This window comes from Dreissena polymorpha, chromosome 6 (genome assembly GCF_020536995.1).
Source record: "Dreissena polymorpha isolate Duluth1 chromosome 6, UMN_Dpol_1.0, whole genome shotgun sequence".
Lineage (NCBI taxonomy): Eukaryota > Metazoa > Mollusca > Bivalvia > Myida > Dreissenidae > Dreissena > Dreissena polymorpha.
In genome coordinates, this window is record NC_068360.1 from 78,494,415 (window position 1) to 78,519,215 (window position 24,801).

General features: G+C 37.0%; 2 protein-coding genes across 4 annotated transcripts in view; one reads left to right on the forward strand and one right to left on the reverse strand.

The window, feature by feature from the left end:
* Positions 1 to 3,439: 3,439 nt before the first annotated feature.
* Positions 3,440 to 6,411, reverse strand: LOC127835840 (uncharacterized). Its single transcript, XM_052362268.1, has 3 exons — positions 6,137 to 6,411; positions 4,310 to 5,541; positions 3,440 to 3,972 (listed from the first exon to the last, which is right to left on the reverse strand). Exons 1-3 carry the CDS (start codon positions 6,409 to 6,411, stop codon positions 3,746 to 3,748), a joined length of 1,734 nt encoding a protein of 577 aa, XP_052218228.1. The 3' UTR covers positions 3,440 to 3,745.
* Positions 6,412 to 8,653: 2,242 nt separating this feature from the next.
* Positions 8,654 to 24,801, forward strand: part of LOC127833927 (G patch domain-containing protein 1-like) — a 37,411-nt gene continuing 21,263 nt past the window's right edge. The window contains exons 1-9 of one of the 3 annotated variants that reach the window (XM_052359441.1): positions 8,654 to 8,767; positions 12,443 to 12,574; positions 14,730 to 14,821; positions 16,127 to 16,296; positions 18,698 to 18,792; positions 19,387 to 19,503; positions 20,148 to 20,284; positions 22,578 to 22,707; positions 24,671 to 24,791. In XM_052359441.1, the coding sequence (XP_052215401.1) occupies positions 8,689 to 8,767; positions 12,443 to 12,574; positions 14,730 to 14,821; positions 16,127 to 16,296; positions 18,698 to 18,792; positions 19,387 to 19,503; positions 20,148 to 20,284; positions 22,578 to 22,707; positions 24,671 to 24,791 (1,073 nt within the window). In that variant the 5' untranslated portion in view covers positions 8,654 to 8,688. Of the gene's footprint in view, positions 8,768 to 12,442; positions 12,575 to 14,729; positions 14,822 to 16,126; positions 16,297 to 18,697; positions 18,793 to 19,386; positions 19,504 to 20,147; positions 20,285 to 22,577; positions 22,708 to 24,670; positions 24,792 to 24,801 lie in introns of those variants that run through there. The other 2 variants (XM_052359442.1, XM_052359443.1) reach the window with 2 other exon arrangements.

Genomic DNA, 24,801 nt, shown 5'->3' on the forward strand with positions numbered 1-24,801 from the left:
TTATCGCGTTCATAAACTCATTTGAATAAAGTGATAGAATGGCATAAGGGTCTTTATTTAACTATGCTAAAATAATTATTAAAGACCCTAGATGCAAAATCGTCAATTTTTGAGTTAAATGGATTATTAGATGGATTTTAAAGGATAATTAAAGGTAAGATACTAGTTCTTACGTGTTTTGATTTCTGTTTGTACTTTTGTCGTTCCCTGTTCTCGGGGAAATGATTTTAACATGAGCGCCATTGATGCATCGGATCCCACACGGCATACCCTTAACATTATATAAAAACACGTTCTGCGCGTCCTTAAATTCGTCGTCCGAAGTCGGAAAACGTATTGCCCTGTATATTTTGTCAAATGAAGTGTCAGTCGCTGTTGTCTGTTTACTCGTCAAAATTGTCAAGGTCGTCGATAGCTAAAGAAACTTCAGCGTACAGTTTATTTAGTATTGACAGACCTGTACAAAGTCGACCCAGTCAAAAATCATAAAAAGCGACATTTAAAGTTATGGTAGCCAGAACTAGGTCGTCGATGGTGTACATGTATGTTGACATCGACAGCATTTTGTCAGTAGCAATCGCCGCCATATTGGATTTTGATCATTTTCTTTCGAAAATAAAATGAATTATAGTAAAGTATAATCATCTTTTCGCGGTCGTTATGTGTTAAAATTCGCATACTGCGTAAAATTGAATGTAGGCATATGGTGATATTTTTACTTGTTTTACAGTTTATGTGTGAATTTTTTAAAGACTATTTTGCGTACCAGAACAAATACATGTATATCACTACGCATGGTTAAATTTGTTAGATTTTAAGCGCTTTTATGACTGAATTAAAATTATTGTTAAGGTTATTAGATCTATTTATGTTAAATGTCACGTTGAAAAAATCAAATGGGATAAATAGAATACTAGGATTAGCGTTGAATACAGAGAAGTTTATGTTGCTCGGCTCGAACACCGAAAGCGCTCGCCAAGGCTCGCGCTTCCGGCGTTCTAAGCCTCGCAACATAAACTTCTCTGTATTCAACGCTAACCTAGTATTCTCTATGTACAACATTAAAGCAATATACTAGAAGTGTATCCCACATCCGTCCTCTCAGGTAGCTAGATATTAGTGAGGCGTTTTCTCTCTTTACAGAACATCTTAGTTTGTAGATTTAAGATCTAACAGCTCAGTTGTAAATCTAACGTTAAACGCAAAACGGTCTTCAATGGATCTGACATATAACATAAAAGTTGTGATTGTTCTAACTTCGTACTCAAAACGGTATCAATTTGCTTCCGTACTACAGTTCAAATTCTCAGCCCTAATTATTTAGGCTGAATAACGTTCAATAGGAAAGACAGTTGCCTTTATTCTTGTTGATTTTAAATATCACGCATTGTTCGTTATTTGCATACCATTATTTATTTACACTTTTATTTAGAGACTTGGTAAATAGAGGAATTAGATATGACTGGTTACTCAACTTATATTTATTCTGTTCTGTTCATTTTATTTTGAATACACATGGCGGATCGATATGTTTTAAAAGGAGATTTCGTTACAAGAAAGCTTTGAAATTGCTTAAATGAAATTAAAATTAAAAAAAATAGAAATTCATGAAATTAAGGATTAGACTGCTTTTAACTGTTTAGGTCAAGTTCGAATATTTTATAAAGTTAAAATATACATTCATGTATATGATTAATTAATTAAGATTTGTGTTTGTTGGATCGCTGCGATAACGCTGTTAATGAGGTCGTGGACCATATCACTATTACCTTTGATCCGATGTATACATGCTGAGTTCCGATACTGACCAAAATTCCTTACACAAAAATTAAAAATGCGTAAATTCGCGTATATAATCATAACTTGCTATGTTTGTTTCAAACACTACTTTTGACATTACTGCCCTAAGTCATTTTACTTAGGCAATTAGTTGTGTAAAGGTCCATCTGGATCAACAAAACATGAAGATTGCAAAATTCTAATTTATGACAATAAAAGTTTTCTGTAGCCATCATCTGGGACTTTTGCGAGCAACTACATTGAAACGAACAGCTGAAAATAATGTCAATAACAACATTCAAAGGGCCAGAATAGCTGTGTACAGCTTCATGTCAAGTGGACTCCATGGTGTGTGAGGACTCGACGCATGATCAGCTCTACACGCTATTAAAATGTGTCTTGTTCTGTGAAAAGTGGATAAAATGCATGTGCGTAAAGTGTCGTCCCAGATTAGCCTGTGCAGTCCAACACTTTCCGCTTTAATGGTATTTTTCGGTTAAAGGAAGTCCCTTTTTGTCTGAAAATCTACCGGTAGTTTAAGCGTAAGGTGTCGTCCCTGATTAGCCTGTGCAGACTGCAAAGGTACATTGATCATGACTCGCAGATGACCCCTATTGATTTTGAGGTCACTAGGTCAAAGGTCAAGGTCACGGTGATCCGAAATAGTAAAATGGTTTCCGGATGATAACTCAAGAACGCTTAGGCCTAGGATCATGAAACTTGATAGGTAGATTGATCATGACTCGCAGATGACCCCTATTGATTTTCAGGTCACTAGGTCAAAGGTCAAGGTCACAGTGACCCGAAATAGTAAAATGGTTTCCAGATAACTCAAGAACGCTTATGCCTAGGATCATGAAACTTCATAGGTACATTGATCATAGCTGGCAGATGACCCCTACCGATTTTGATGTCACTAGGTCAAAGGTCAAGGTCACGGCGACCTGAAATAGTAAAATGGTTTCCGGATGATAACTCAAGAACGCTTATGCCTAGGATCATGAAACTTCATAGGTACATTGATCATGACTCGCAGATGACCCCTATCGATTTTGAGGTCACTAGGTCGAAGGTCAAGTTTACGGTGACCCGTAATAGTAAAATGGTTTCCGGATGATAACTAAAGAACGCTTATTCCTAAGATTATGAAACATGATAGGTAGATTGATCATGACTCGCAGATGACCCCTATTGATTTTCAGGTCACTAGGTCAAAGGCCAAGGTCACGGTGACCCGAAATAGTAAAAGGGTTTCCGGATGATAACTCAAGAATGCTTATGACTAGGATCATGAAACTTCATATGTACATTGATCATGACTGGCAGATGACCCCTATTGATTTTCAGGTCACTAGGTCAAAGGTCAAGGTCACAGTGACAAAAACATACTCACACAGTGGCTGTCACTACAACGGAGAGCCCATATGGGGGGCATGCATGTTTTACAAACAGCCCTTGTTACAAAAGCATTGACCACGAGTAAATTACGACATCTTAAACGACGAACGTTATCAAATGAGTACTTAGTCTGTTTTTTCGATAAGAGCATGCGACGTTTCGGTTCGACATTTTCAGTTTAATGGGTAAATACATCGACAGATTAATATCCTTTCGTTTATTTACAACTGTACGTTTCTAGCAAGTGTCAATTTCATACAAATGAATTGTATATTCTTTACAAAGATACATATGTAATTGACGATCAACAAACAGTCTTATGTATCCAATCGTACATATAACTCAAAATACATCAAGACTTAGGTCAAAGAATTGTGTGGTGAATGCGATCCCAGATTTATATGAGCCGCGTTCTGAGAAAACTGGGCTTAATGCAAGTGCGAAAAGTGTCGTCCCAGATTAGCCTGTGCAGTCCGCACAGGCTAATCAGGGACGACACTTTCCGCATTCATGGTATTTTTAGTTTCAAGGAAGTCCTCATATAAACGTAATAACCGTGAACAAGCAATCACTTCATTTGAAACACATTAACGTAGTCAGAATTGTTCGCGGAAAGCAAGATTTGTCCCTTTTCTTCGTCGTAGGCCAAGCTCTGAGGATGCTTGATTCCGTCCACCTTTGTGAGTAACACCTTCCGGTCCCTGGGATAATCAAGCGAGATAATCTCCAGCTCGTCCGTCATGTAGTGACACATGAACATGTTACCTACGTCGTCAACCGCCAGGCCGCGCGGACCTTGATTGATAATAATACTACAATGTTATAAGTAGTCATTATGATAAAGGTGACATAAATTAAGATGATGATGGTGATTATGGTGGTGGTGATGGTGATGGTGATGATGATGATGATGATGATGATGTTGATGATGTTGATGATGTTGATGATGTTGATGATGATGATGATGATGATGATGATGATGATGATGATGATGATGATGATGATGATGATTTGAGATTCGTTCTTTGAAAGTTAATTATATATTTGAAGCATCATAAATCCGAGCTTAAAGTCTACTAGCAATTCCAAGACAGCTACACATCTTGTTAAACAGTTACCAATGGCAACCAACCTTTTCCTCGGATGTCACGCACGTTAAGCAACGTCCCGTTCTGGTCAAGCGTGGTCACCGTGTTCTTGCGCCTGTCGGATACGTAGACCTTCTCGAAGCTACTGCTAGTCGCCACGTACCAGGGCCACTCAAATATCCGCTCTCCCAGGTCGTCTGTTACGGCCGTCCACAGGACCTCGCCCTTTTGGTTTACCATCCGTACACACTTTTCGGAGATGCTCGTTAGAACGATGTTGTCTCCCAACACACCAATCCCATTGCAGTCGAAGTCAAACTGGATGTTTTCGCCATACTTTATGTCAGAGCGACCGACAATGCGGATGACCTGGACTTGTTTCTTATCCGGTAATGTGAACGCCGCCTCGGCCTGGTTGATTAAAGCAATGTCAAATGGAGGACTCGCCAAACGGAACGAGTTCACGATATTTCCACGAGGATCTATCACCTTGACTCGATTGTTGTTATTGTCTACGACAATCAGTGTACTGTCTTTGAGAATACACATACCTGTTATCCAACAAGTTTCCGCGTCCTCACGGTCCCTTACAAATATTTCCCCCGCGGGAGTTACAGTTCTATCCATCACGTGTTTTCTTATTGTGTGCTCTTCTGGTGGCTTCCGGTTGAGGGTGGACAACTCTAGCCCAGGTTCATCCGCCTGATTAAGTTTTGGTATGACTGCGTACTCCATCGTGTTAAGAGACAACTCACCCAAACTGTGCAAGCATTTCATTGCGGTTTCCACCATTTCACTAACATGAAATTTAAGAAAGACTTTATGCGCTTCATCGTGAATATGCACCAGAGCTGACGTCATCTTCTTATGTTTGTCCCTTGCGTTTTGCACCGCTACGAACGTTTCCAGATCCGAATCAGACGCTTTTTTCGATTCCACAGCTTTAAGCCTCTCGTCAAGCGAAGCGGACATCTGTTTTAACGACAGCAAGTGATTCTTCATTTCTGTCCGTTCCACTGTATACAGACGTTCCAAGTCGGCTTTAGCGTTCTCATAAAGTTTCTCCACCTTAGCGACGATGGTTTGTTTCTCGTGGAGGAGACTGTTTATTATGTCGGCTTTTTTGCGGTCAAGGTCGGTCAAATCCCACTCGCGTTCTCTGGCAACAGCGTGGCATTTCCTCAGTAACTCCCGGACATGCTCCCTGCATTTGTCTGGCGCCTCGCCTTTGCAAAAGTTTGCACACGCTTCGTCTACTCGAAGGATTTCCTTACACCTGGAACACGCATACTGGCATGAAACCGAAGTTGTATTTATATAGATTCGGCGAAATATCTCTGTAAAATAGATGGCTATTTAACCTGACGACCAAAAATTACCTGTTTTCTGTTTAGTTTAAATATGTCGAACATAAAAAAGAATCAGTATTAGTATTAGATAGTCACATTTACAGTAGGATTATGAGATAGAAAACTCTGCATTTGACACACGTCTGGCTTCTGTTGCCATACTCACTTTCAAATACTAGTAATACCACAGCTTTAATAAGCACAACTAAAAACACTACCAACACTATCAACACCAATTACAAGAGACGAAACAGCACTTCAACTACAGATGCAAAACAAAAAACAACGCAAATTTCTAAAACACAAGAAACTTAATCAAAAGCAATATAACAACAATTATACTTAAGTTCTCTACAAGATTCTACCTCTAATACCGACTACTACTTCGTGCGATTGCTGCCAGTTGGTACTTCTATTTTACGACGACGACAACCACACCCGCACCCCAACCAGTAATGAATGTCATCTACCAAAACCATTACGACCAGCACAACAAGAACAACAATCCCTATAACTACTAACTTAGGATGGTACAGGCGCCGGCAGACGACACAGACCATGCTGCTGTGTTGGACGCAGTAAAGCTCTTCCGGTTCGCCGTCATGCTCCTCGCACTTGTTGTATGGCGTGTACGCCTGTATTTCGTCGACGGTGGTGGTTACGGCTGATTCCCGTCCGACGACGTGCTCAGGCGGGGTTACGTCTTGTACCTTTTTATCGCGCTCCTTTTTTCGATTGCTTGCGTTGCTGGTGCGCGCAGTTAAAATCTCGATGGACTTGTTTAAAATCGAAGTCATTTTTGTCTATATCGTAATAAGCAGCGTTGACTTGAAATTAGCACATTTAATCCGTACTTTTCACTACATAGTCGTCATCAAGTTTATTTATTACAAAGTAATATCATATTTTCTGAATAAAAATACCGGTATCGAATCGTACACGTTCACATTTATATTTAAAAAAAAGGTTGTTATCAGATTTTAAATGAAAGCGTTTAAAGCCTACGCCACTTTTTGTAAGAAAGTAACTGGAGCATTGCATAGTTCAGAACAATCACAAAAGTGAGTAATCAATATGCGTATTATAAAAGACATTAAACGTCTTTAAAAATGTTTGAAAAGTAATTGTTGATTGCGTGGGTTGTTTATCTAACTCGTGTTCGCTGGTATTTACTAAATACATGTTTACATGAATTATCTTAGATGAACATTTTAAAGAATCCTTAATATAAATACGAATATTTAAGTATCAGACGATCCACGTTATATATAAGTGAATAGCCTGCATGTGAGAAGTAAAAATGCATATTTTTCGAGCATCGTTGTTTACCAACCAATAAACAACGATTTGGAATGAATACGTATTAACCCCGATGACGTTAGCATGTGGACTTTATTAATCATGCATCAAAATTACAGACAGACAAAGAATGACGATTTGAGGATAATTCAAACGATGCCATTTGCTGTATACGGCACATAGTGTCAACTGTAAGCCTTGGCAAACATGTTTATGAGCCAGTTGCAAAGGCATTCGTTTGATTAAAACTCGTAAATTATGAACGGACAATTTAAGCTCGATGTAAGATCGGCACAGCCCGGCTGTGAATACAGCTTGGTGTACACATTTATCCACTAACGAACTTCGAAAGCATATTATAGTATCGACATATTTTGTCGAAATACCGATGTACTGTTTAAAATTGAGCACTATCATGTAAACACTGTTCAGTCACTCAGACAATTTACTCAAATAGGCACTTTTAATGCAAAAGATGTTTTAAAGTATGGAACGGACAAGTGTGACTTTCTGCGAAAAAAGAAACACACGAACAAACCCATATTCGCATAAAGCTTAGTTTGCATATGGAGGGGACTGTCGAATAAAAACAACCTTTTAAAAAATAGCTAAGGGTTTAATCTTTTAAAGAAGCTTTACACACAAATGTACATGTATATGCCTCTGATATATTCGAACGCCTTAGAAGCACAACAGTGATAACATATAATGAAATAGAGGCAAATATCTTAAAATATTCATTAATTTTAGCCGGTCAGTTTCTTTGTCTAAGTCAAAGGCCCATTACTTCGCCAACATTCAATGGACAGGAACAAAACGCATACTTCATCAGTTATTCGTGTAAGTAGACTCGCTCATCAAATAGAAGGTTAACACCTTAAAGTGTTTTTTAAAAAGTCAGGAAAATGAAATGCCGGACGGATAGACGGACGAACGGACAGACTGCTGTATGCCACCCTACCGGGAGCATAAAAATCAGCTCAATATCTGAAAAGAGTTGCGTAAAAAACTGACAGGAACGTTTATTATAGAGAAAATTTTACGATCCAAGGCCCATAATTCGCAAAAAAATAATGGACCGGAACGCATGGTACACTTCATCTGTGGGTCATGTAGGTAGACTCACATACCAAAAATCATCTCAATATACATGTATCTGGAAACGTTGCGTAAAAAACCTTCGGAAAAGGTTATTATAGAATGAAGTTCTACGGCCAATCTACTACCGGAGTTGCAGACGAGTTTGATGGTTTATCTGTGTGTCGATGATGATGAAATTACAAAGGTGTAGTAAATGATAAACATTTTATTAGGAATTTACTTTGAAACTTGAGATGAGGTTTGAATTCAAAGAGAAAATACTATTATGGTTAATATGGCAGTCATACTTTATGATACATTTCTTCATACATTTTTTTTTATTTTTTAAGTTTTCTTTCCTTCTTGATTAAACTTTATACATTTTAGAAATCTAAAGCTTCAAAAATTGGAGTGAATTTCATGCCAATGTTTAAAACTTTAGACTTCAAAAAGGTGCTAATTTATGTGTTATATTCCATAAATTAATATCACAAAATTAGTTTTTCAGGCATTACAATTCACCTTGAAAAGTGAATAAATAACAAATATAATAAGGGACCCGTACCCTCGCGGTTGCCCCACCTCCAGTAAAAAAAAACATGCGTACGGCCATGCGTTGTGTCCCTACTGCATAATAGCGTATAATAGTTGTTTGTAGCCTTTTACAAGTTTCACAAAATAAAACGACGAACGAAATGGCTTCTTTCGACGATGATTCGGACGAGGAAGAAACGTTTGTTACGCTCGGAACTCCACTTGAAGTTCCAGATGAAGGCAGATAAACTTGTTTTGATTCATGATGTTATCTACAACTGACATCAACAAATAACAAGATAAAATTAGAATGTCACATAAATTCGCGTCGGCAACAAACACTAATATTAATAAATGTTTAAGATTATTTTCAAATAAAAATAGGGTCCTTAAAGACAAAGCAAAATGGAAAAGTGAAGGATTTTGGCATTCATTGTCCGCTTATTTGATAACCCAAGTGTTGAAATGAATACGACCATGCACACATTGTTGAAATAAACCTAGGATTGGTACGAAAAGTGTGGTCAGGGCTCAGTCCGTTTAAAGACATTTATGCTGAGGGCCCTTGTAACACTTTGGGGGATTGGAGCCAGGGACCTTACAGGGTGGAATTTTGCGTAGTTTTTGGGAAAGAAGGGAATTTGAGAAGATCTTTTCACCAACCATTCAACACTTATAATTGCTATATTTAAAGGTAATTTACATAAATATACATTTAATCAAAGTTTAATCTTCTTCCTTATTGTACGGACACGATCTGGCATATACTCGTACACAATACTAGCACTATACCAGCTCGGGCAACATAGGTATAAAAAAAAAAATTTAAATATAAAAATTTGTTTGATGGGGTAATTTTTAGCTGAAATATGGGAAAAAAGTATACTATTTTAAGGGGGGAATGGGACTGAATTTTGACCCCAAAAACGGCCAAACGAGGACCCTGATGCTATATATTCTTGAGTCATGGATAATTTTCATAAAGATGTTGCCTCACAATTTTTTTTAAATATATGACCAAGAATCATTCTAAACATCATTTTTAACCTTTGGTCTGTACATTTGTTGCTTTTTCAAAGTGTTTTAATGCTGTATACATGAATTTAATCTATTGTGGTGATAGCGTCACACCGCCATCTTGGCAGAAGGAAATTAATTGAAGAAGAAAAAAAGGAGGGATTAATGAAGAAGAGTGTTGTATAAGGAAAACTTGTATTGCCTTGATACAGTCTTCGAAATAAGCACACGCCCGATCGCCCGTGGCGAGTAAAATTACTGCCGGGCACATACAAAAATTCACGTTTGTGGCCCGCTGGGCATGTAAATTTTTGAAGCCAATCGACAGTTTATAAAAGAAAATCGTAAGCGGTTCTTGATATTTGCAGATCTATTTTTCAATTTTGCGAACAAACACCTTGCCGTAAGTTGTAAAACAATGAAATTCGATTGGTTTAACAACATGCACCTGCTTGCACACGTCATCGTTATTGTTTTTGACCGATGCAGTTCGTCACATTCGGTTCTTATCGACGGTTTCTCTAGACATTAATCGAGAAGATGCTTTTTGAATCGATCATTTCAATCAAGTAATACGCTTCTGTTTTTGTCAATGTAAACAAATGTCATTGTCGACATAGAGGCAGTATCTTAGGTATGTTGATGGGGCTAAGCCCGATAAAGCACTTCCAAAATAGAAAATTGACATTGATTATGAGAAAAAGGAAGCCAAGAAATGGTACGATGACACCAGAGAATGCTCTTTTCAAGAGCACTGGTGTATTGATCGACCGTCTTAATTCTAGTGATTGATTAGCTGTAATTGTATTCACTACTATTGAAACAAATGTTCTGCTTTACTATGTGTAGCATGTAAGTGTTAAAATGTTGTGATTTGTTATAATTTTGGTTAAAAAAGTTTGGGCATGTAAAAAATATGTTGGGCATGTAAAAATTCTTAAGTAACTGGCCGACTGGCATGTAACTTTTCAAAGCTAATTTCGAAGACTGTTGATATATGAGCTAACTTTAATGTCGACGCAGCAGAGTGTAACTGTGTCTTCCTTGGAACTTTGAGGACCCGGGTTTAATTCCCGTTGTGTTGAGGATTTTTATGTCCCCCACTATAGTAGTGGGGGACATATTGTTTTTGCCCTGTCTGTTGGTCTGTTAGTAGGTTGGACTGTTGGTTTGTGCCAACTTTAACATTTGCAATAACTTTTGCAATATTGAAGATAGCAACTTGATATTTGGCATGCATATGTATCTCATGGAGCTGCACATTTTGAGTGGTGAAAGGTCAAGGTCATCCTTCAAGGTCAAAGGTCAAATATATGGGTCAAAATCGCTCATTTAATGTACACTTTTGCAATATTTCAATATTCAAGATAGCAACTTGATATTTGGCATGCATGTGTATCTCATGGAGCTGCACATTTTGAGTGATGAAAGGTCAAGGTCATCCTTCAAGATCAGAGGTCAAATATATGTGGCCAAAATCGCTCATTTGATGAGTACTTTTGCAATATTGAAGATAGCAACTTGATATTTGGCATGCATGTGTATCTCATGGTGCTGCACATTTTGAGTGGTGAAAGGTCAAGGTCAAGGTCATCCTTCAAGGTCAAATATATTGGTCAAAATTGCTCATGTAATGTCACTTCTGCAATATTGAAGCTAGCAATTTTATATTTGACATGCATGTGTATCTTATATAGCTGCACATTTTGAGTGGTGAAGGGTCAAGGTCATCCTTCAAGGTCAAACGTCATATACGGGGACATAGTGTTTCACAAACACATCTTGTTATAGCTGGGTTACAAGAAACAATAAAGATACATTTTGATAACATTTGTTCTCAAAATTCATTAAATTATAGTAAAAGTTTACAAAGTTTGAACAGCATATAAAAAATAGAAAATTAGTATTCTATGACATCCCTGATGAGACAGCTTGTTTTGCACGCACGGCATAAGGTAGTCCACCCTTTACTCCTACACTTTCTCCAGGCAATTAAGGTTGTGACACTATTATATTGATATTTTAAATGTCGTCACATGGTAAAAGTGATTTGCGACATTCAATCTGGAAGCTAGTGCTCTACATAGTGTCAGTGAGGTCACAGCTTATTACTAATCCCGCTTCGGTGCCATGACATTTTCCTCTGCCAAGTTGTAGTTTGTACTCATATTTGGGTAATATGAAACTGGAAATCTGGGCAGAAGGGACGTCAGAGGAAAAGAGTTTTAGCTTACAGGGGTTTTTATCTGATTTTGGGGAAAGGGCCTGGCCTTTTTTGAGGGGAAAAAAATCGCGCGAAACGTTGAATTTTGAGGGGAAAAATCTGCGAAAAGCCGGATTTTGGGGAAAATAAGGAAAGTCTAAAATAATCAATTTAACATATTTTACTGTTTTTAAAACAAATTCAAGGCAACAGATAATTTAATAATGCAATATTTTTCTAGTTTCTACAGTGGATCAGGTTAAGTTATATATAAAAAGGTAAAAAAAAAAAAAAATTTTTTTTTTTTTTTTTTTTGAGGGGAAAATGAAATCTAGGGGAAAATTTACCAGCTGAGGGGAAAAAAATCCGAGGGGAAAGGGCCGATTTTCGGCGGGTCCCAAAGAAGGAAAAAAAAACCTGGCTTAGCTCCATTGTAACACTAGCCTTGCCCTCAGCCATCTTACCACCCTTATCTTAACACCCAAAATAACAACAAAATATAACAAGTGCACAGTGTGTTATAAAACTATTTTTAATGTAATAATCTTAAGCTTTACAAGCCTTACTACATGGTCATAAAATAAATACTTTCAAAAATTATTTCTTTTGATTATAGTGTTCTACCCAACAATATGTGTATTTTAGTTGGACAGAACATTTTGTTCAAGCCAAAAATTATGTTTTTTGTTCAAAAGATGAACCAGTTAAGAAGCCAGTGCAGTTGGATGACATGCAGGCAACTGACAGTCAGGGCAGACCCAGGTTTCATGGAGCATTTACTGGTGGTTTTTCAGCGGGATACTTCAACACAGTTGGCTCAAAGGAAGGTTCGTTTTTGTTTTGCCAGTATGAAGATGAAGATGTTAAATGTACTGTGTTATGTGCCCCCAAAAACTATGTCACAAGGTCAAATTTGAACAAAACATTGTTGCCCCTCTAGAGGCCACATTTATGACTCAATTGTGTTTAAACTGTATTATAATTATCCCCACGCTTTTCGGAGAAAAAGTGGGGATATTGTGGTTATGTCCGTCCGTCCGTCCTGGCCACCTGCTCCTCCTACACTATTAGCACTAGAACCTTGAAACTTACACGCATAGTAGCTATAAGCATACATGAGACGGTGACCTATTTGAAATTTTTATCTGACCCCTGGGTCAAAAGTTATGGGGGTTGGGGTGGGGCCGGGTCAGAGATTTTTACTAATTTTTGTAGGTTATTTTACTATAATTTCTTCATTTCTACACCGATTCACTTCAAATTGATACTGAACCTCTCTTATGACAATACAGTCAATCTCAACTATGCATGGCCCATTACCAACCCTGGGGCACCCCGCTCACATAGGCCACGCCCACCCAAAATTGCCTTTTCCTATAATTTCTTCATTTCTACACCCATTCACTTCAAATTGATACTGAACCTCTCTTATGACAATACGGTCAATCTCAGCTATGCATGGCCCCATTACCAACCCTGGGGTGCCCCGCCCACATAGGCCACGCCCACCCAAAATTGCCTTTTACTATAATTTCTTCATTTCTACATTGATTCACTTCAAATTGATACTGAACCACTTTTATGACAATACAGTCAATCTCAACTATGCATGGCCCCATAACCAACCCTGAGGCGCCCCGCCCACATAAGCCACCCCCACCCAAAATTGCCTTATACTATAACAGGGCCCTCACACTACTTTGGGGGAAGGGGTCCGCAGCCCTTAGGAGGGGGAATTTTCGCGGCGTTTCCCTTTTTGGGGGATTTTTTTACTTACTCTCTCATTATTTCATTTGTACATGTTTGCAATATATTCATTGCATTGTTCATAATTTAGTATGTTTGAAAAGAGATAATAATCATGAGACACATCTTTCTATTTAAAAAAAAAAAAAAATTTTTTTTTTTTTTTTTTTTAGGGGGAATTTTTCCCCCCAAAAGGGGAAAAAAGTATACTTTTCAGGTGGGGGACTGCCGCCGAAATTCGGCGGCAGATTTGAAAGATTGAGGGCCCTGTATAATTTCTTCATTTCTACACTGATTTACTTTAAATTGATGCTGAACCTCTCTTATGACAATGCGGTCAAGCTCAAGTATGTATGGCTCCATTATCAACCCTGGGGCGCCCCGCCCACATAGGCCACGCCCACCCAAAATTGTCTTTTACTATAATTTCTTCATTTCTACACCGATTCACTTCTAATTGACACTGAACTTCTCTTATGACAATACGATCAATCTCAACTTTGCATGGCCCCATTACCAACCCTGGGGCGCCCCTGGGTCAAACATGTGCGTGGGGATACGGGTCGGTCGTTGCCGCGCCATTTCTAGTTTTTATTGCAGCCATGTCTAAGCTGAATTTAGATATGGAACATGTGATTCCAAAATTAGGTCACCAGGTTGATTCTCTGAAAATACCATATCATTAATCTCGGGTGTGTGATTTTTCTCTGCGGATTTGGGGTCATTTCTGAGATTCGCGTAAATTCGTAAAAAATGGGAAGGAGGACAGTTATTTCATAAGCGGCCAGAAATATCCACAGCCTGCTAAATCCCTCCTGTATTGTGTGATGAAAAATTATAATATAGATGCAATGGAAAAAGACATTGGTATTGGTTCTCGATGGCAGGATGACTGTTTGAACTGTTTAGTAAGGCCTATATGCTTACTTTTTACTGTTTAACAATTAACCCTTTTCATGCTGGGAAATTTGTTGTCTGCTGAATTTCTAAAATTAGCATTTTCTTAGATTTTTTTTCAAAGAATACTATTAGAATAGCAAACAGTTTGGATCCTGATGAAACGCCACGTTCTGTGGCGTCTCATCTGGATCAGAACTGTTTGCAAGGGCCTTCAAAATTCGGTTCCAGCACTGAAAGAGTTAACATGTCATACATGTCATGTGTTCATGTATAAATACAGCCATAGTGTACCAGTTTATAAATGCATGCCATTTAAATGATATTATGAATTTGTAGGGTTTGTTCCAAAGACATTTGTGTCATCGAGAGCAAAACGTGCGGAGGGTTCTGAGGGTGGGCAGCGACCAGAGGACTACATGGATGAGGAGGTCACAACATGAGCTGATGTTAAAGAGACTTGTTCACAGATTTGTATAATTTTGGCCAAAAACAGTTAAATAATTTCCGTGAAAAAAGACATTGGTTTGAAGATTCTTTAACAATTATAATATCAAGAAAAATATTTTCCTTTGTCTGGATTCAAACCTGGGTCCTTTGGGAGCAAATTCCAGCATGTTAATTCAATGCCTTTTAGACATTTGTAAAACATGTACTTTAAGCTTTTTTGTATCCAAAGCTTTACACATGCTGTATAATTTTAAACATTCTGATGCATGTATGATTATCTAAGATATTAGCTTCAGTAATTACAATATTTTCTTACTGACTAATGTTATTTCCCTTGTTTGAAAATAATCCATTCTTTCATTTTAGCATTTATGACATTGTTCATGAACATTGTCTTTCTCCAATCTGTGATTATTTCCCTTTAAGAAAAAAACACATTTAGAAATTCTGATTTGTATGCATGGTTTCAAACCAAAAGCAACATGTACCTTGTTTAAGCATATGACATTACATCTTTATGGCCTTACAGTTAAAGGGTATTTATGAATTATTCAGAGGGTTGGTGCCAGGCAGCATGCAGTGTTATATAATTGCCCACTTCTTCCAAATTTTTCAAGCGGATAAATTGAAAAATAAAATGTTATCACAATAAACCAGTGTTTTTTCACCATTTTGGGAATGGGCCAGGTCCCTTTGGAATGGGAAAATTCGCGGTGTTTTGACTAAAATTGGGAAATTAGTGTTGTTTTGCTAAATAATACTTCACAATTGAGAATCAAGTGTGTTCAGTATTTTATTTATTGAGGTTGAACTTATATGGTTGGGAAATGAACAAAATATTGAGATATAAATACACAAATATTATTTTATTTATTTTTCAAACCACCAATTGGGAATTTTGAGCTCCCATTTGGGAATGGGGTTGATTACGGGACCCGATTTTGAATGAAAAAAAACACTAAACTGTGCAAGACACTCTTCCTGCTCCCTTGAAAAAGCAATTTAGGGGTTTAAGTCATCATCCCTTGTGACAAATGTCTCGTTGCAATTTATTTAACTCTTTCAGTGCTGGAACTGAATTTTGAAGGCCTTTGCAAACAGTTTGGATCCAGATGAGACGCCACGAAACGTGGCGTCTCATCAGGATCCAAACTGTTTGCTATTCTGATAGTATTCTTTGAAAAAAAGCGAAGAAAATGCTAATTATAGAAATTCAGAAGACGACATTTTAGCAGACAACAAATTTCCCAGCATGCAAAGGGTTAAGTGTTAAATATTTTTATCAGGATGTTGGAGAACACGGTATTGCCCCCAGGAAGTTTGTCACTGGAGGAATGTTTTCTTCCGAAGAGAGGCGCAAAAGGCGAATGGACGAAGCCAAGTTAGCAACATCTGATAGCATACTTGGAGGTGATAACAGCTTACTAAGTGTGATAGTTCCTGAAAGGTATGACAGGTGTGATAATCCTCAACTGGAAAGCAGTTTAGGGTATTATAGGAATGCATTTTGTCCATCCATCAATGTGTCCATAACACTTTTGTGTCCTTTCCATGTCTTCTATACTTATGTACAGATTTGCATGAAGCATGAATGAGTGCATTGAGATAACCCTTTACCACTTAACTACGTATTTTCACACATTTGTAGGCTGTAAGAAAGTTGTATTTAATTTTAAGACCTTTCTTATTAGATTCAAGTTGTTAAGGCTTCATTTCCAAACCTTAAATACTAATGCGCAGCAAACAGCATAAAACCTGAACAGACTGCAAGTTACTGGCAGGCTTTTCTGGTTGTATGCTGTTTGCACATGGCCATTTTAACTTTGCTTCTAAGTGGTAAAGGGATAATATGTAGAGGGCACGCAGGCTCATGGTCAAGGTCATACTTCAACTTCAAGGTCAAACATTTGAGCTTCCATTTGCTCTCTGCTACATATCTTCTATAACTTTTGAAAGATTTTCATGAAACTTGCCTCAAATGGCATTTAGACAATGTGCATACAGCATAAGTCAGTCAGTCGAGCCAGCTCAAGCTCAATTTTATACCTCAAAGTCAAAGGTTTGAGCTTTCATTTTTGTGCCACTCCATATCTCTTATAGCATTTAAAGGCTTTTCATGAAACCAGTTTTAAATGTTAACCCTTTCCCACTCAGAGTCAAACTGAAAATGGCTATATGCAAACAGCGTAAAACCAGAACAGCCTGCGAGTAACTCGCAGTCTGTTCAGGTTTTATGCTGTTTGCTGCTCATCAGTAACTAAGGGTCGGAATTGAAGCCTTTAAAACCTGAATTTAGTAAGGGAGGTATTTAATTAAATTTAACTTTCTAAGGGTTTACAAATGCCTCAAAAAACATATCTATGTGAGAAAGGGTTGAAGGCTTTTCATAAACTTGGCTTACATGTTTAGGCCATGGAGACTATATTCAGAAGGCATGAGTCAGTTAGCCTGCTTAAGATCAAACCCTTATTTTTAGCTCACCTGTCAAGAAGTGACATGGTGAGCTTATGTGACCGTGTGATGTCCGGCGTCCGTATGTGCGTGCGTGCGTCTGTCCGTCAACAATTTGTTTGTGTAGACAGTAGAGGTCACAGTTTTCATCCAATCTTTATGAAATTTGGTCAGAAAGTTTATCTTATAGAAATCTGGGTTGGGATTGTATTTGGGTCATCTGGGGTCAAAAACTAGGTCACAAGGTTGAAAACTAGGTCAAATAATAGAAAAACCTTGTGTAGACAATAGAGGTCGCAGTTTTCATCCAATCTTTATGAAATTTGGTCAGAATGTTTATTTTGATGAAATATGGGTGGGGATTGTATTTCATCTGGGGTCAAAAACTAGGTCACTAGGTCAAAAACTAGGTCAAATAATAGAAAAACCTTGTGTAGACAGTAGAGGTCACAGTTTTCATGCAATCTTTATGAAATTTGGTCAGAATGTTTATCTTGATGAAATCTGGGTTGGGATTGTATTTGGGTCATTGGTGATCAAAAACTAGGTCACTAGGTCAAAAACTAGGTCACTAGGTCAAATAATAGAAAAAACCTTGTATAGACAATAGAGGTCACAGTTTTCATCCAATCTTTATAAAATTTGATCAGAATGTTTATCTTGATGAAATTTGGGTTGGGATAGTATTTGGGTCACCTGGGGTAAAAAACTAGGTCACTAGGTCAAATAATAGAAAAACCTTGTGTAGACAATAGAGGTCACAGTTTTCATCCAATCTTTATGAAATTTGGTCAGAATGTTTATCTTGATGAAATCTGTGTTGGGATTGTATTTGGTTAGTCAGGTGAGCGATTCAGGGCCATCATGGCCCTCTTGTTAGGATAAAAGCTTGAGTCTCTACTTTTGTGTCCTGTTCATGTCTCCTATACCAATTAAAGGATTTTAAATGAGATCTGGTTGCAATGTTTAGGTTATTGAAATTATTTGAAGAAGCCATGAGTGAGTCACACTGGCTGAAAGTTAAATTCATACATAAATGCAAAATATTGAGTTTTTTTATTTCCGTTCCATGTTTTCTTTTACCCGTGGAGGTATTGTCATAACACTTGGTGACAACATTTAGATCATTAGGACAATCTTCAGAAGGCATGTTTCTCTCTACTAGATTCAAAATCAAAGTCACCATTTAAAAGTCAAAAAACATTTTGGTGGGGGGCTATGGCTGTCATTTGGACTGCCTTCTTACACTTTATGTCATAAACTGTTAACACAAATTACAATTGCAAAGGATGTTGTCTAGTAAATGAATATATTTGGGTTTTGTAATGTGTAAGTCTGAAATGAACTTATTTAAGAATATTCTATCTAGACTCAATTATAGAGAAGATCAGAAATCATGTTTCCAGGGTAACAATAGGAGTGAAACTTCTCCGAAAGATGGGATGGAAGGAAGGCCAGGGAATCGGACCAAGGATCTCTAGAAAGCAGAAAAGACTACAGGGTGCCTTTTACTTTTGGTTTTCTTTAAGAGCCCTTTACAGGCTTCACATCATCTTGATGATTAGATTTTTTGTTAAAAATCTTATACTTTGACAATGGGTTTGTAAGGTAACTTTATGATTTTAATAAAAAAAATCCTGAAAAAGCAACTACCAGTCATTTTTCTGTAAGTTTTAAATGATTAAAAAGGAAAACGCTCCTTTGTATATATATAGCTTAAAATTAATCACCCATGAACTGAAAGCATAAACTTATACATGCATGTAATCATCTTATCACTACTTAATAACGGCACTTACTCAGAGGTTTGCAATATTTAGAAAACACAAAATTACATGTTTATAATGTTTTCTTGATAATTTATATATATGGAACGTGTCGTCCCAGATTAGCCTGTGCAGTCAGCACGTTTATATCAGGGATGACACTTTCTGCCTTAAGTGGATTTTTGCCAAGAAGGGAATTTCTTTGAACAGAAAATATCATAAAAGCAGAAAGTGTCATCCCTTATTAGCCTGTGCAGACTGCAGAAAACAAAGGTTTCAGGCAAGAAGACTTATATATCTAAACCCATATACTGGTACACTGGTTTCAGGCAAGAAGCTGTACGGTTGTGCCGGGCCTTCAGACAGTGATGATGAAGATTTGGATGACAAGTCAGTCCTTAGTGATGTCACATTTGCCCCTCTGGACTCAGCACATGTTCTTCTAGGTAACACATTCCAAGACTTTGATCATTAATAGTCTCAATCTTGGTCTTTTTAAAAATATTTTCAACCAATAGAAATCAAGGCTCATGTGTAACCAGAATTCTTTGTTCATTATTTTAGTTTGTGGCTTAATTTAAATTGGGAGTTAACAAAACAACTGCATTGTCAAAATTTTATATATGAAACTATTTCATTTGTGAAGCAATGTTTTAGATAAAAAAAATTATTTATTTAATGCTGAAACATTTGAACTGTATGCATGCCCTTCAAGCAGTGCTCCCGCTGGATAAAAAAATTATGTAGCCAAATTTACCGTCTTACGTCTTAATTATTATTATTTTGAATATTTGAATGGTAATTATGAAGAAAACCTTGTAGCCAAATGGAAATTTCTTGAGCCAAATGTTATTATTTGTAGCCGTTGGCTAATTTGGCAATGGCAGCACAAGCCCTTCTTCAAGGAAGCTTTTGTCATAGTCCCATGTTTAATATTTCAATGTAGAAATTGCAGCAGATTACTTAATTTGTTACAAAATTATTTACTGTGGATTCTTTTTTAACATGTACTCTTTCGCATTTATTTGTGTTAAGTAGATGAAACTTTATCTGTTATTTTCAACAAAATTATGTAACATTATCAATTTAGGAGTGAAAGAGAACACGCACGGTCTAGGATACAGTGGTCTGGACCCACGTAAGGCCCTGCCCTCCACCCATGTAAACCTGTTTGAGCTGCCACCTGTCCGCAAAGGGGCCACTAGCAGAAAAGGAATAAGGGGCCAGGTAGGGAATTGTGTTATTAACTGGGGAGTTGAAAACAAGTTTTATTCTTTGTTACAAGAAAAATCTGAAAATAAAAGGATCATGTGAACATCTATCAATAACTTTATATACTTACATTATGTTGTTTAATTTAAGTGTATACTAAGCTTTTCTTGAAAGCACTTTTGTGAGGCCTATTTAACCTGGTAGTGACTGCGCTATGAACCTCATTCTGGGAAAGCTAGGCTTAATGCATTGGGAAAATTGTCGTCCCAGATGAGCCTGTGCAGTTTGCACAGGCTCATCAGGGGCGACACTCTCCGCTTTTCTACAATTTTTAATGCTCCCCCAAAATTTATTTTTTTGGGGGGGGCATATAGTCGCCGCTTCGTCTGTCCGTGCGTGTGTGTGTCTGTCTGTCGGTCTGTGCACAATTTTTGTCCGGGCTATTTCTCAGCAACTAATGACCGGAATTCAATGAAACTTTATGGGAAGTTTCACTACCAAGAGGAGATTTGCATATTATCAGCGGGTTCTGGTCGGATGATTTTTCACAGAGTTATGTCCCTTTGAAATTTTCTATATAAAAATTATTGTCCCCCCAACTACTGTGCCCTCAAGACGTTTCCTTTTATCTGAATATATAGTGCAATATTGTGACCAAAAAAAAACCTTTCGGGAGCATCACCCGTCTCCAACGGTTTCTTGTTATTAAAAGGAGGTCTCTTCTAAGGAAAATCCAATTTTGGCGGAGCATGTGAAGATTGCAAAGGCTTATGATGACACATTACGCAAATGCATTTAGCTCCGTTTTCCCAGAGCGAGGCTTAAATTATTACATAAAAGATTCTGTGGTTTCATGAATACATGAAAGATTCTGTGGTTTCATGAATACATGAAAGATTCAGTGGTTTCATGAATACATAAACAATTCTGTGGTTCCATGAATACATGAAAGATTCTGTGGTTTCATGAATACATAAACAATTCTGTGGTTCCATGAATACATGAAAGGTTCTGTGGTTTCATGAATACACGAAAGATTTTGTGGTTTCATGAATACACGAAAGATTCTGTGGTTTCATGAATACATGAAAGATTCTGTGGTTTCATGAATACATGAAAGATTCTGTGGTTTCATGAATACATGAAAGATTCTGTGGTTTCATGAATACATGAAAGATTCTGTGGTTTCATGAATACATGAAAGATTCTGTGGTTTCATGAATACATGAAAGATTCTGTGGTTTCATGAATACATGAAAGATTCTGTGGTTTCATGAATACATGAAAGATTCTGTGGTTTCATGAATACATGAAAGATTCTGTGGTTTCATGAATACATGAAAGATTCTGTGGTTTCATGAATACATGAAAGATTCTGTGGTTTCATGAATACATGAAAGATTCTGAGGTTTCATGAATACATGAAAGATTCTGTGGTTTCATGAATACATGAAAGATTCTGTGGTTTCATGAATACATGAAAGATTCTGTGGTTTCATGAATACATGAAAGATTCTGTGGTTTCATGAATACATGAAAGATTCTGTGGTTTCATGAATACATGAAAGATTCTGTGGTTTCATGAGTACATGAAAGATTATGTGGTTTCATGAATACATGAAAGATTCTGTGGTTTCATGAATACATGAAAGATTCTGTGGTTTCATGAATACATGAAAGATTCTGTGGTTTAATGAATACATGAAAGATTCTGTGATTTCATGAATACATGAAAGATTCAGTGGTTTCATGAATATATAAAAGATTCTGTGGTTACATGAAAACATGAAAGATTCTGTGGTTTCATGAATACATGAAAGATTCTGTGGTTTCATGAATACAAGAAAGATTCAGTGGTTTCATGATTCAGTGGTTTCATGATTCTTTCATGTAATAATTTGAGCTGTGATCTGGGAAAATTGAGCTTAATGTATGAAGCCCATTTTTGCCAGAAAGAGGCTCATATGAGTCGCATTCTAAGAAAACTGGGCATAATGCATGTGCATAAAGTGTCGTCCCAGATTAGCCTGTGCGGACTGCACAGGCTAATCAGGGACGACACTTCTTGTCTAAATTGGAGTTGTGCTAAGAAGGGACTTCATTATAACGAAAAATGTCATAAAAGCGGATAGTGTCAACCTGCACTGGCTAATCTGGCATGACACTAGGCACATGCATTAAGCCCAGTTTTCTCATAACCCGACTATATAATAATAATAATTTGAGCTGTGATCTGGGAAAATGGAGCTGAATGCATGAAGCCTAGTTTTGGCAGAATGAGGCTTATATCATCCATATTTTGGGTAAGGCATTCGGCGTGGGTGCACTGGAGGATGAAGACGAGGACATCTACACGCGGGATGACATGTCTAACTACGACCTGGCCATCGGGGACGAGGGGGACAACAACTTTGGATGGACTGCTCCTAAACATAGAGGTGCATAAGAACATGTTTTTTAACAATATAATATTTGCCTTTTGGATATGGTTTGTTCCCTATAATCCCTGTTTCTAAAACTCAGATGTCCTATTTTGGGCATTATAAAGCATTTCCCAACTGAAACTTTATCATTCATTATGCTATTTTAAAATGATCTAACACAAATGTTTGCCATGTGGAGAAGACATGTTGTGCGCATGTCCAGTGTTCCACCTGTGTAAAGGTCAAAATCACACTTTGAGGTCATTGGTCAAGCATGGGCATTGTGCTCCATGTTAAATAGTTGACAATAGGGTTAAAATGTTTCCAACAGGCATCTATGTGAGTTTTTAATTGGTAAATAAGTTGGCATTGGACCGAATATCTGAATATTCAAATATCCGCCGAATATTCGAATCAAACATTCATATTCAAATATTCTATTTTTATGCAAAGATACTTTTAAAAAAGTTATAAGTACATTGACAAAGTCGCAGTTTGAGTTTAGTGCAGACAACTTTCCTGTATAAGTCATTGTTTGGATAACAGCTGTCATCAATGAACGAGATGATAATTGGCAAACAAGGAGAGGAACCAATTGCCATTTTACTTTAAATTTATATTGAAGCAATATTTACAAACTATTTTCTGATAATATTAAGTCAAAAATGAGAATATATGTGAAACATTAATGTGTATCGATAAACATTGAAGTTGTTTGATATATAAAATCTGTGTTTTCACAGGTCTTTTAACCTCAGGAGGTATAATCCACAGTATCTTTGGACTTGATTGGGCCGCAGTTGGCTTTTATATCAGTGGGACACATCCATCAATAGCAATTAGCAACCCGTATCATAAAAAAACACCGTGATGTGAATGCCTGATAAAATCAATAATTTGCTGATTAAGCGCTGATAAGGTGTCAAAAATAACACTGTTTTCCTCTCGAGTAGTAGAAGTAGATGTTTTTAGGGAGCAATAAAGGGATAAGTGATAGTAAGTTTTAGCAAGACAGATCTTGAATAGCGAAATTTATTGTGAATTTATAGAATGTACGTAGTGTTTTGCAAATGTCAGGACTAATAGTCTCATATCAGGACGCCGGGCAAAATACCCCAAAAGCAAAACTGTCCCACCCAGATTGGGACGTATGCCATGTTTGTTTTGAATGCTTTATCCATATAATAATTAATTATTATCTAATCCGAATATAGTTACTCAAATATTAACCAATTGAATTGTTGTGGTTCTTAATTACAGAAGAAATAGCAAAAGCAAAAGCATAAAAATTATCAATGGGAAGTATTCTGAATCAATTAGATGTATTGAAATAAATTAGAATTATGGTAATCTGGTGTCTGGAAATATCTTATATCTTATGAAAATAAACAGTATGTATTTAAAAAGAGGAAAAAAAATCATTGATCTTTAAAAAGTTTTTTAAAGCTGCACATATGATATGATTTATATTGATTTGTGGCAACATGAAATAGAACACTGCTCTGGATGGTCATAAGTTTAGACATTTTAATATAAGGCTTAAAAATCAAATATTCGAATATATTCTAATAATGACAAACGAATATCATTTTCAGTATTCGTTCCCATCCCTATAAATAACCTGGTTACAATGGCAATTTTGCAGATATTATATTGGAATTTATTAAAATTAGTGATAATAATTGGTTGGTTCTGTGGAAGTGTGCCACAGGAACCTATTTACAGATTAGTGGCCGTCAAAGAAAAATTGAAATAATATAGCGCAGGGCACAAACATTCCAGAATATTACATACCTGGGAACATGATTACTTTTTAATCTGGGGTTTAGGTCCTTTGAAGGATTTATCATATAGTTTTCATACTGTACATAGCTGAAAGAGCATTTGTGATTTAAGAACACTGATGTATTGAAATGAATGAGATATTTTGTATTTGATAAAAAAAATGAATTGTTTTTAAAGCTTTTGATATGTGTAGGCAAGGAACAGCAGACTCCCGTTGGTTATGTTGGCAAGATGCTTGAAGGGTTTTCACTTTCCTCCAAGAAACTCGTGCAGTCAAAGGAGTTTCCACCACCCAGTCTGCCTCGGGATTACAGGTCAGTGGGG